The sequence below is a fragment of the Carlito syrichta genome, unplaced genomic scaffold (assembly GCF_000164805.1).
Source record: "Carlito syrichta isolate Samal-C Ts95f unplaced genomic scaffold, Tarsius_syrichta-2.0.1 Scaffold111520, whole genome shotgun sequence".
In the NCBI taxonomy this organism is placed as follows: Eukaryota; Metazoa; Chordata; class Mammalia; order Primates; family Tarsiidae; genus Carlito; species Carlito syrichta.
Genome location: NW_007055616.1, coordinates 346,904 through 359,795, shown reverse-complemented (window position 1 = coordinate 359,795; position 12,892 = coordinate 346,904). Strand labels below are relative to the sequence as shown.

At 41.8% G+C, this 12,892-nt stretch overlaps 1 protein-coding gene across 4 annotated transcripts in view; it reads left to right on the top strand.

The window, feature by feature from the left end:
* Nucleotides 1-1,343: 1,343 nt before the first annotated feature.
* THADA (THADA, armadillo repeat containing) overlaps nucleotides 1,344-12,892 on the top strand; it is a 355,753-nt gene continuing 344,204 nt past the window's right edge. For 3 of the 4 annotated variants that reach the window (XM_008069947.2, XM_021718159.1, XM_021718154.1), the window contains exons 1-7: nucleotides 1,344-1,459; nucleotides 5,439-5,535; nucleotides 5,827-5,921; nucleotides 6,590-6,720; nucleotides 8,362-8,510; nucleotides 8,617-8,649; nucleotides 8,933-8,981. In XM_008069947.2, coding sequence (XP_008068138.1) covers nucleotides 5,463-5,535; nucleotides 5,827-5,921; nucleotides 6,590-6,720; nucleotides 8,362-8,510; nucleotides 8,617-8,649; nucleotides 8,933-8,981 — 530 coding nt within the window. In that variant the 5' untranslated portion in view covers nucleotides 1,344-1,459; nucleotides 5,439-5,462. Of the gene's footprint in view, nucleotides 1,765-5,438; nucleotides 5,536-5,826; nucleotides 5,922-6,589; nucleotides 6,721-8,361; nucleotides 8,511-8,616; nucleotides 8,650-8,932; nucleotides 8,982-12,892 lie in introns of all 4 variants that reach the window. The other variant, XM_008069953.1, reaches the window with a different exon arrangement.

Here is a 12,892-nt window from a genome sequence, read left to right as displayed (position 1 = left end):
GCAATCCTCTCGCCTCTGCCTCCCAAAGTGCTGGGGTTGCAGGCGTGAGCCACCATGCTTGGCCACAACATACATTTTTAAAAATCAAAGTGTAAAATGGCAAGTTGTATATTTTACCATAATTTAAAACAAAAGAATAAAGAAAGTCTCAGAGCTCCTGTAGAGTATTTCAAAAGATTTTTTTTTCAGTTATGTGTGAGTACTTATATGTACTCGGTTCTAAAGTATGATGTATTTCTATCAGTTCTGATAAAAAAATGAATGAAAAAAATTACTGTGGGGAAGTTCTGCACACACTCATCAGTTGACATGCACAAAATAGTTCACAGCAGCACTGTCAGAGCAAAAGCCCGAAAGAATTCAAATGTTAAGAGATAGTAAAATGGACACACAAATGAAGTATATTAAACAATGGAATACTACACAACAGTGACTGAACATCTACAGCCATCGGCTTTTCTGTGAACGAATCCCAAAAGCAATGCTGTGAGAGAAGCAGATATGCGGGAGGAAAAAATACAATTCCTCAAATAAAGTTTGAAATCGAACAAGTTAGTCTTTAGTGATACATACACAGGTGGTACAACTATAAAGAAAAACAAGGCAAGATGATACACAATTTAGAAAAATTATTAAAAACCTAAAGTCGTTAAAATAATTCAAGGTTTAAGAAACGGAAATGTTTTTAGTATTTCCCAAGTACTCGTATCGATTTCCTGATCTTGCCCGTCCCAGCTCCTAGGGTAGCATTTGGCGCCAGTTGTTTGTTTTTAAAGGACTGACTCATCTGACAATTCGTATGGGCTGCGTCAACTCTGTCCCAGAAAAGGGGATCACTTTCAAGGCCAGTGCCTGGCAACGCTCCGACCACAGAGCTCATCAACTCCTTGCTGAATGAATCAATGCACGTTAGCACATACTAGTTCACTTGAGCACTTCTCATTTTGGTCCACCTTCTTCTCGTGGCTTCGGTCCGTCCCTGCCCAGACCCGTACCGCCTCTCGCAGGCGCTAAAGTCGCCGGGTTCCTAGTTCCCGCCGCTCAGAGGGAGTTTTCTCCTGGCCTCCGCGCTGGGTAAGCAGGGTGGGATGTCTGGATGGCGACAAAGGCGCTTCCCAGGTCCCCAGGCGTGTGAAGAGGAGGCGGCGGGTGCAGCTTCAGGAGGACGACTCAGCCCGGACGCCGTAAAGAAAGCATCGCGCGGACCGCTACGTCGCGGTCAGGCCAAACCCGGAGGCTACCGTCCACCCCTAGTGACGTCACGGCCCTCCGCACTCCCGATTGGAGGAGCTGCACTCGGGCATTTCTCGCGATGATTCTTCCGCGGGTTCCCCAGCCTCCCTGAGCCGGTAGTCTACCGCAGACCGCGTAGCGAGCCACGGAGTCGCCGTAGAACGCAACCAGCTTCCGGGACCCGGCCAGACGGCGGCGACTCTTCCCAGACGCCCACGGGCACGAGGTTTGGCTCCCAGGCGCGCGCCTGCCAGCCCCCGCGTGACTCTCCGCCGCTCTGCTGGGCCCTGCCCGGCTTGCTCGGGCCCGCCTGGAGAGTCACAGCGATTCCCGTCTCGTAGCGTCGCCAGAATTTGGCGACTGTGAAACTGATTTCCGGTCGCTTGGGTCTCCATGGAGATAGCTCTTTAACCACGTTCCTCCCTTGTCACGCCTCGAACTGCACGTGGCTCGGAAATCGCCCAGAGAATGTTTGTGGGAATCGGCCAAAAAGGTGTAGGTGGGAGTGAAGTGGGGTTCGAGAGGGAAGCAGTAAGTGGGAGTCAGGAGGAGTGTGATTTCCCGGGCATCTCTGGCCATGGAAGCGGGGCCTGGCAGTGGACACCGGCTTCTCCCAGTTGGAGAGCCCCCGCATCGTCAGGACACACGTTTAGGCATCCATTGAGCAGGCGTCGTCACCGAATCTACTTTTGTGTCATCCTGAGAGTTCCAAGAGCAAATCCTGCTGCAAACTTGCTCAGCATTCACCAGAGAATAATCTTCCAGTTACACTTTTCAGTCCCTTCTAGTTTAGTGTCACAGCGACTTTCTCGGGAAGCGAGCCTCAATTGTTCTCCTAGACTGACCATCCCTTTTCCAATGACTCTGTGCCGGTGCTTTTCTGGCTGTGTCCATTTTTGGTTAAGTAGTTGCTCATCGGCCATTCCTGTATTGATTACTTCTTGAATGGACCGTGGGTTCTTCAGTGCCAGGACTAGCCTGGAACTTAGATGTAGAGTGGACTTCAGATATCAGATAAGCCATCTTCCTGCCCTTGAAGGCACACGTATCTCCTAGAGCATCTTTGACACATGTTTATTTATTGTTTGTTAAACACCTAGTATGTGTCAGGCACTGTTTTAAGAATTGAGAATGGAAGCCGGGCATGGTGGCTCACGCCTGTAATCCCAGCACATTGGGAGACGGAGGCAAGAGGATTGCCTGAGCCCAGGGATTCAAGACCAGCCTGGGTAACTTGGTGAGACCTTGTCTCTACAATAAATCAAAAAATTAACTGGGTATGGTGGTGTGTGCCTGTGATTCCAGCTACTTGGAAGGCTGAGGCGGAAGGATCGCCTGAGTCCAGCAGGTCAAGGGTGTGGTGGCCATGAGCATGCCCCTGCACTCCAGCCTGGTCGACAGAGTGAGACTCTGACTCAAAAAAAAAAAAAAAAAAAGAAAAAAAAGAATTGAGAATGGAAACAGTGAACAAAGATTAAGGTCACTGCCTTCATTCAATTTGCCACTAGGGGAGACAGACAGTATACAAATTTACAAGTTCTTGTGATTTCAGTAGTAGTGAGTACTGTGGAGAAAATAAAGTAATGGAAGTGGTGTGTGTGTGTCAGACTGGTGGCATTTTAGAGTAGTCATGGATGGCTTCTCTTAGGAGATGATATTTGAGCAGAAACGTGAATGATGAGGAGTAAGACTTGCAAAGATGCCTTGAAGTTAGGATTAACAGGAAAGAGGTATTGGGGAGTGTAAACTCTGCAGATGGGAATAAGAGCATTAGGAAGTTGCAAAGCTCCTGAGATGGTGGAGAGGAGAGGAAGGCAGGTCCGGATTATTTAGGGTCTTGATGGCCAAAGTCTCAAGTTTGGATTTTATTCTAAGTGTAATTGGAAGCCCTTGGGAAGTTTTGAGCAAGAGAGTAACTAGGTTTGATTAGAATTTTTAAAAGATTGTTTTGTTGACTGAAGAGAAAGGACTCTGGAGGCGAAGATAGAAATGAGGAGCCCAGTAAGGAGAAGTCTAAGAGAAAAGTGTTCAGTCAGCTTCTATTTGGGTATTCCCAGTCCTGAGGAATTCTTTTTTTTTTTTTTTTTTCAGTCGAAGTGTCATTCTGTTGCCCAGGCTGGAGTTGCATGGCATGCTCATGGCCACCGCTGGGCTCAGGTGGTCCTTCTGCCTCCGCCTTCCAAGTAGCTGGAACTACAGAAGTGCGCCACCACATCTGGCTAATTTTTGATTTATTGTAGAGACAAGGTCTCACCATGTTGCCCAGGCTGGTCTCAAGCCTCTGGACTCAGGCAATCCCCTAGCCTTCGCCTCCACTTTCCAAAATGCTGGGATTAGAGGTGTGAGCCACCGCGTCCAGCGAATTCTCTGTTTAAAAAGTAGCCCATTCCAAAGTGGGACCATAGAGTTCTTCCCTTGTATTGAGCTGGAATCTGTCTTCCTGAAGCTTGCACTGACTTTTTACTAATCCTATATAGCAAAACAAGAGAAATCTGCTTTTTCTCCGAAACAGCCCAGCAGCTATTTTAAGGCACTTGTCCCATCCTCTTTTCTTTTCTTTTCTTTTTTTTTTTGAGTTGTAGTCTCACTCGGTCGCCCAGACTGGAGTGCAGTGGCACGCTCACGGCCACACCAGCGTCAACCTGCTGGGCTCCAGCAATTCTTCCACCTCAGCCTTCCAAGTAGCCGGAACTGCAGGTGCATGCTACCGTCTTCTTTTCTCCAGGCCAGACACCTTGGGTTAACTGAGTTTTCTAAAAAAGTGCTCTCTAGGCCCTCAGAAATCAGCTCCATAGTTTGTGATGACTCTTCAAAGTATGACCGCCTGAATTGCACCTGACACTCTATGTATCAACTGACCAAGGAATCACATGCTCCCTTGATCTGACTGACTTTTCCTGCGGGTTTTAGCTGTCATGCTGTGCTGTTGGCTTGCATATTGAGCTGTTTCAAACCAAGTTTTGCCTCTGCCTCTCCATCCTGGACTCTGTGTATATGTGTGTGTGTTGTGTGTGTGTGTGTGTGTGTGTGTGTTTTCCCCTGATTTAAATGCAATTCTTTAGATTTATTTCTGTTGGCAAATTTCTTTATTTTATTTTATTTTTTATTTTTTTGAGTTGGAGTCTCATTCTGTTGCCCAGACTGGAGTGCAGTGGCTGCTCCCGGCCACCGCAGCTTTGACCTGCTGGACTCCGGCGATCCTTCAGCCTCAGCCTTCCAAATAGCTGGAACTACAGGCATGTGCTACCACGCCCGGCTAATTTTTTTTTATTTATTGTAGAGATGAGGTCTCGCCAAGTTGCCCAGATGGGTCTCGAACCCGCGGGCTCAGGCAATCCACTCACCTCAGCCTCACAAAGCGCGGGATTACAGACTAAGCCACCAAGCCTGGCTGGCAAATTTCATACAGCTAATTATTCCAGTTCATTGAGTTAATATAAATCCTGATTCTATCATCTAACACATCTTCCCAGGTTTGTCTTGTATAAATGTACTATGTTATGTCTTTTAAACACTGCTAAAAATGCTAACCATCAAGGGGAGAGCTCTGTGGCTTTTCCTTAGTGACTTCTTTCCAGATTGCCTGGTACTGTGAGTGTGTAGTATTTGAGTAAGGTTGTTTAGCCCATTATGAATCCATTAATGTGTTAACTAAAAGCAACATACAAGGATAGTATGCAAAAGTTTCCTTTTTTTTTTTTTTTCAGTTTTGCAGAAATCAAGATACAGTGGTGAATCTCCTGATCTGTCAGTCTAACAGGTCACTGAGGTTAGTTTCATGCAATTAATTTTTAAAAACCTATGCTGGTTTATTTTTACTAAAATGAAGATTTACTGTATTTTAAAATACAAAGACTGAGTCATAGTAGGTAAATGTAACTTTAGACAATAATAAACTTTTCTTGAATGTAAGCAAGTTATCCTTTTTTCAGAGCGAAAGCCTTTAGACAGTAGTTCTCATTCTGTTGCAGTTTTGCTCCTTAGGGAACATTTGTGCACCGTTTGGAGACATATTTGGTTGTTACAACTTGGGAGGGAGGAGAGTGCTACTGACATCTAGCGGGTAGAGGCCAGGGATGAACTAAACATCCTACCACACACAGGACAATAATACCTCTCAACAGAGAATGATCTGGCGGAGATGTTGGTAGTGCTGAGCTGGAGAAAGCCCACGTCAACAATGCCTAAAATCTTCTTTCTTACAGTGACTACTGCTGATTCTATTCAAAATGGGTGCAAAGAAGAGAGAAATGCAAGTTGCTGCACTGACCATTTGTCATCAAGACCTTGAAACTTTGAGATGTAGGTGATTTCTGATTCTACTTATTTAATATAACTTCTAGTTTACAAGCAGAGTATCTTAATCTCTGAGGCCCCATATCACATCATGTTTCAGTTTTTTCTATTTAAGTTTCCATGCTTCCTACATTTAGTTTTTGATGTAATGATTTTCTTCAGATTCTATCTTCAGACTAAGTTCTACCTATTTTTTTGGTTTATAATTTAAAAACTTTGTAAAATGCATAACAGAGGCAAACTTATATCCAGATATTGTTAAATCACTGAAAAACAATGTTTTAATATGTTACATAGCTTTTGCTGATGTGGAAGGAAAGAATCTAGCTTCTTTGCTGTTACGTTGTGTACAACTCACAGATGGAGTGTCACAAATCCATTATGTTAAACAGGTAAGCTTGAGTTGATATTCATGGAATGCATCTTGAAGATTATTATGCTATTAGGATTTTTTTAAAAAAACTAAGTTTTTGGGTCTCAGTTATTTCATATCAGTTTATCATTAGATAATAGTTATTCTTTTCTGTTTATCGTATAATATTCAAAGCAGCAATAGAAACCATATTTAGGGCCTCTACCGTAATTGGAGCTATAAACAGATGGGATAGGAAATAATTATGCATTCCTTTTTTGTGGAGATAAAATTTTAAAAATTGTTTCTATTAATCTGACTCTAAAACTTTCTAGCAGGCCCATTTAAAAGTTAATTTAAAATATAATGACAATTCTTACTTCAATATTAGGATTTATCATTTGAGTGTGCATAATATTTTTTGGAAAGCAATTGCATATATCACTGGTTTGTTAATACTGCTACAGATTTTCTGTACCTTAGGCCATTAACAGGTCTGTGATTCTCATTGGAGCGGAGTCTGGAGGATAACAGGAGAGTTGGGGGCATAGTTTTAAAAAGTTAATAAATAGTAAAATAGGTGTTTAAGTCAGTATCTTTAACAATGAAGTATGGAAAGCATCTCTCATTATAATTGAGTCTTGAAAGCATATTTGTAATCATGTTGCTTGATATTAGAAAAAATTACTTTGATTTTTTGGCTTATAGATTGTGCCTTTACTGGAGAAAGTAGATAAAAATGGCCTGTGTGATCCCACTATTCAAAGTTGCTTGGATATTTTAGCAGGCATTTATCTTTCTTTGAGTCTAAAGAATCCCTTGAAGAAAGTATTGGCAAGGTAAGAAAAAGAGAAGGGAAGTTGGGTGTTAAAAATGTTGAATTTGGCCAGTGGTAGACAGAGTTTCTTCCCTGGTTTGATAAAACTGAAATGCAATATATTACTACAAATTTCATTCATATGGTTTTGTCTTTGCTTTGACTGATTGACTTTAAGTCTTCAAAAATGTAAAATGCCTTCTCAGACCTCAGGCCTTAAAAAACAGACTGTGGGCCTTGGTCTGTGGGCCATAGTTAGCTTACTCCTGGCTCAGTCCGTTTGCATTTATTGGTTATATTTAAATCTGTCATTTTGCTACTTTTTCCTCTATTTTTTCTATCAGTTTTTAGTTTATTTCTTTTAGTTTTTATTTTAATTATTTATTTTGAGGTGGGGATCTTACTCTGTCGCCCAGGCTAGAGTGCAGTGGCATGATCATGGCTTACATGTTCCAGAATTAAATTTGAATGTAGTATGAGGTAGGGATTTAACTTAATATTCCTTTCCATATGCAAAGCCACTCATTTCCAAACTGCTGAGGAGTCTACCTTTCCTCATATATCTGGAATGCCACCTTATTATGTTACATGTTCCTGTATACACATGGATTTTATTTTAGACTTGAGTCTCTTTGCTCGTATACCAACACTGTACTTCTGTTTACTGTTGTTTGATAATGTGGTTAAATATGTAATAGGGTAAGTCTCCCCTCTAGTTATTCCTTTTTTTTTTTTTTCAGAATATTCCTATTTTTGAATTTTTTCTTCCAGAACAACTTTGAACTATTCAGTCAAAATTTTTAAAAAGCCTGTTGGTTTTGATTTAGGTTAATTGAAGTAAAATTGACATAAGTCTAATTTATCCGTTCAGTAAATTTTTATTGATTGCCTACTATGTTTAGCACTCTTCTAAGGATTGGTGATGCAATGAATAAAATAGTCTAGAATGGAGACATTCTAAGGGGAAGATAGAAAATAGACAAAGCCAATAAGGATTTTACATGAAATATTGGATGGCATGAATTCTGTGGCGAAAAATAAAGCAGAGAGGGAGGAAAGGGAGCATCAAGGATGGGGTGAGAGTTACAGTTTAAAATATGACCATCACTTCAGACAGCTTGTTCGGATGTGATAAGGTGATGCTTGAGATTGACCTGATAGGGTTGATTACTGGGTATTTTAAAGCAGGAGAATTCTAAGTGGAGGAAATAGCAAGAGTGAAGACTTTGGCATGTCAGAACAGAGCAAGGCCATGTCACCGGAGCTAAGTAAACAAGGATCAAGATGAGGTCAGAGAGCTAGTGGTGGGACCAGGTTGTGTGGGGTCGTGTAGGTCATTGTGAGCACTTTGACTTCTACTTTAAATGAGAGGGAGGTTGTTAGAGGCTTTTCAGCAGAGAAGTACCGTGGTGTTTTAACAATATCACTCTGGCTTCTCTGTTGAGAATAATCTGGGGAGGGGAGAGAAGCAAGGTGGAAGCAGGGAGACCAGATGAGATGATGAACCAGGGAATTCCAGACATTGTGGTGTGGCGTTGTCAAATTCTGGCTGTATTCTGAAGGTTTAGTTCAGTATTCCTACATTTGTATGACTCTCTTCGCTCCCTACATATCCTGGTGCTACTAGATTGTCAAGTTTTTATTGTTTGTTTGTTTTTTCTAGCTCACTAAATGGTCTACCTGAATTTTTTCTAACTGAGGCTATACATAGTTTTACTTCTCGTCTTCTGGAAGAATTGAATACTACTGACTTATACTCTTATAGGAAAGTAATGGACAATGTCTCTTCCTGCATGGAGAACTTTAACTTGGGTAAGCTAGCACTTTTCTAGTATACTCTCTGGCTAACACCTGCCATTTTTTAAAAATGGTATTAATTTTGGTCCTGAAATGCCTTACTTTATTTTTTCCTCTACAGGTAGAACCAGTGTTCATAATCTGCTTGAAAATGGTAAGTCCTTTTATTTTGCTTTGTTCCATGAGGTGACTGCTTATATGAGTCATTTTAGAATTGGCCCTTTTAAGTTTCTTGGCAGCAGGTAGAATATTGCAGATCAATAAGGTACATCATACTCCTACCTTTTAAGTTTTGACTTCTATATTAGGATATAATTTTGGATTTAAAATATTTTCTTTTATTAAAGTTGAATTTTGAATTTTAAATATTTTCTTGTATTAAAATTGAAGTTCACAGTTTTAAATTCTAGTTTGTCATTACATTCTTTTTGTTTTAGTGCTTCGTTTTCTGCAAAAGAGTTTGATTGAAATCCTGGAAGAAAATAGGCAAGTGCTGTACATTTTCGTGCTTGTGTCCATGTGTGTGCCCACTTGTGGTTGTGCCTTGTCTTTGTATAAAAAATAATTTTTTTTTTTTTTTTTTAGAGACAGGATCTCTCTGTGTCACCCAGACTGGAGTGCCAAGTGGCACAGTTGTAGATCACTGTAGCCTTGGGCTCCTCGGCTCAAACTATCCTCCCACTTCAGCCTCCAGAGTAGCTAGGACTATAGCCATTGTGCCACTATGCCCAGCAGTTCTTTTATTTTTTGTAGAGTTGGGTTCTCACTGTGTTAGCCAAGCTAGTATTGAACTCCTGGCCTCAAGTGATCCTCTTGCTTTGGACTTCCAAAGTGCTGGGATTCCAGGCATAAGCCACTGTGCCCAGCTCAAAGAAAAACTTTTTTTTTAAGAGTAAAGATATGGGTTACAATTCAGGATTAGGTATACAAACATTGATTATGCAGGTACCCTTAGAAGAACTTTAAAAAGATCTCAGAATGTGGTCTTTTCATCTTTCTCTGTTAACATTAGACCTGATTATTTAAATTTATTTTTTAGAGGTTTGATATTTAATTTTAATGAATACCAAAATTTTTAGTATTTAAATATTTAAATAAAACATTAAAAATTTAATAAATTCTTGTGAGAATAAGTGAGAAAGGGAAGAACTCTTTTCCTCACCTCTGAGTGTTCAATTTTCATAGCATCTCTTTGCTGGTTTTCTTTACAGTATTTCTTCCTTGAAGCTTTCCTCAGAAGTCTGGTGATTCTTGGCTGGGCATTCATATTTGAGAATGGGACTCAGAACTGATTAGAATCTCTGTGCATATGGGTGGGTTTGATGGAAGGTTCTGTGGTAGGCTAGTCTAGCTGGGCTCTTTTCTTTTTTTTTAATTATAAAGATGTGGGGTATAATTCAGGGTTAGGTATGCAAACATTGATTATGCAGGTACCCTTGTTGATGAGTTATGCCCCTCCCTCCCCTAGCAGTTTCCCTCAACTGCCAGTCTCACCTCTCCCCCCGCCCCGGGCTCTTTTCTTTAGAGGAAGCCCTAATGTTAGTGTCTTTAGGTCTTTTTGCTTGTGCAGTAGATTTTTCATGGAAGAATCTTACAAGCTTTTTGTTTTTGTCTTTTTTGAGTTGGGGGTTTCACTCTGTCACCCAGGCTGGAGTGCCGTGTCATGATCACTGCTCACTGCATCCTTGAATTCTTAGTCTCAGGTGATCCTCCCACCTCAACCTCCTGAGTACCTGGGACTGCAGACGCATACTACCATGCTTGGCTAATGCTCATGACCACTACAGCCTTGACCAGCTGGGCTCCGGTGATCCTTCTGCCTTAGCCTTCCAACTAGTCAGAACTACAGGTGCGCACTACCATGCCTGGCTATTTTTTTTTTTTTGATTGTACAGTTAATGTCTCACCATGTTGCTCAGACTGGTCTTGAATCCATGGGCTCAGGCAGTCCTCTCGCCTTGGCCTCCCAAAGTTCTGAGATTACAGGCTTGAGCCACCATGCCTGGCCTAATTTTTAAATTTTTTTTTGTAGAGATGAGATCTCATTATGCTGCCTAGGCTAGCTACAAACTCCTGGGCTTAAGCAATCCTCCCATCTCAGTCTCCCAAAATGCTGGGATTATAAGCATCGGCCTTTACACCTGGCCCCATTGTCTTAATAGTCTTAATATTCTGGCTGCTGAGTGAGGGAAGCAAGTCAAGGTCTTGATATTGGGCATTCATCGTGCATAAACGTATCCAATTCTCCTGTTTGTAATATGGTATTGATGCCTTATCTGTGTGTGCTACTTTTCTGTCCAGACACCTGTTTTTTGGTCTGCAGGCATGAGGGTGTGATTTAGAGGTCTTCTTTTAAACAGATTTATAGACAGTCTTCCTGTTTTCAGTCCTACATTTTCTTCTTTTTAAAGGCAGAGTTTTACTCTGTCACCCAGTCTGGAGTGCAGTGGCGCAGTCATGGCTCACAGCAGTCCTGACCTATTTGGCTCAAGTGAGCCATCCCCGCCATCCGCCTTCTGAGTAGCTGGGGCTGTAGGCATGAGCCACCATGTCTGGCTAAATTTTTAAAATATTTTTTGAGAGATGAGGTCTCACTATATTGCCCAGGCTAGTCTTGAAATCCTGGCTTCAAGTGATTCTCCCACCTCAGCCTCCCCAAGTGCTGGAATTCCAAGTATGAGCCACCACGCCAGCTCCTTCAGTCCTGCATTTATCTCCACATCAGCCTGTACCTAGTGCTACCAGCTTCTGAGTCTTTTGGGACTACAGATCAGGTTGCTTCTGAGCTTGTCCTCTGGCTTAGTATTCACCTTTCTTTCTTCTGCTAAGTACGTTTTCACTCATCCATCTGATTTGCAGCTTCTGAGGCATTACTGTGTCTTTTTGCTAGTTTGCTGTCCTTAAGTGTTTCCCTCTTTTTTTTTGGGTCAGAGTCTCACTCTGTTGCCCAGGCTGGAGTGCATGGCATGCTCATGGCCACCACAGCCTTGACTGCTAGACTCAGGCGATCCTTCTGCCTTAGTAGCTGGAACTATAGGCGTGCACCACCAGGCCTGGCTAATTTTTTTTTTTTTATTTCTTGTGGAGATGAGGTCTTTCCAAGTTGCCCAGACTGGTCTCGAACCCCTAGGCTCAAGTAATCCACTTGCCTCGCAAAATGCTGGGATTACAGGTGTGAGCCATCATGCCCGGCCAAGTGTTTCTCTTTCCATCTTGAAAGTTCCATAGCTGTTGGTCCAGGGAGCTTCTGGGAGGGAGGAGAAGCAACGTCAGGTGTCCTTTTGTGTCCCCAGCAATTCCTTCTCTATTTCTGGGCTCTTCTTTCTCTGCTCATCTTGGAAGTGAGGGTTCTGTCCTTTTTATTCTTTTGTTCTAGTTGTTGCCTAATATCATCCACTTCTTTCGTGTCAACTCTCACCTATATACTTAGGATTCCCAAATTTTTCATTCCAGGTTAGATAGCTTTCCTGAGTGGTGGACGCATGTAGCGAGTTGTCTCCTAGATATCTCAACTTGGGTGTTATACAGGTGCCTCAAATTCAGTGTGTCCAAAAGAAAATTTATTGGTTTTTTTAATCCCTCCCAACAGCCCCTGATAACCACTGTTCTATTTTCTGTCTCTCTGAATTAGCCTATATTAGGTACTTTCTATGAATAGAGTCAAATAATATTTATCATTTTGAGCCAGGCTTATTCTACTTACATTTTCAAGGTTCAGCCATGTTGTGGCATATGCCAGCATTTCGTTCCTTTTATAGCTAAGTAATACTCCATTGTATGTATATACTACATTTTGTATGTCCAGTCATCTGCTGATGGACATTAGGGCTGTTTCTACCTTTTGGCTTTTGTGAATAATGCCACTATAAACATTGGTGTACAAGTATATGTTTGAGTCCCTACTTTCAGTTCTTTTGGGTATATTTTTAGGAGTAGAATTGCTGGATCTTATAGTAATTTTATGTTTAACTTTTTGAGGATCTGCTAATCTGTTTTTCCTGACTTTTGCTTTATATAGGATCACTCTGTGTTTTGCTAGGTTGAGAATAGACTGGTGGGGGGGAGGATAAAAGCTGGGAGATCAGTTAGGAGGCTACGGCAATAATCCAAGGGAGAGACTGGAGTGGCTTAGGCCATGATGGTGGCAGTGGAGGTGGTCTGATTCTAGATTTATTTTGAAGGTAGAGAAGGGAAAAGAGGAGGCAGGAATGATTACAGTGATTTTGTAGGATCCAAATCCCAGTAGGCAGAGTAGGCTTGGAGTTGAAGATAGGTTCACAGATTTAGAGATACCTATTAGACACCCAAGTAAAGATGTTAGGAAGGTAGATATACGAGTCTGGAATTAGAGAAGTCTGGGTTGGAGATAGATATTTGGAAGTCTCAGCACACAGTTT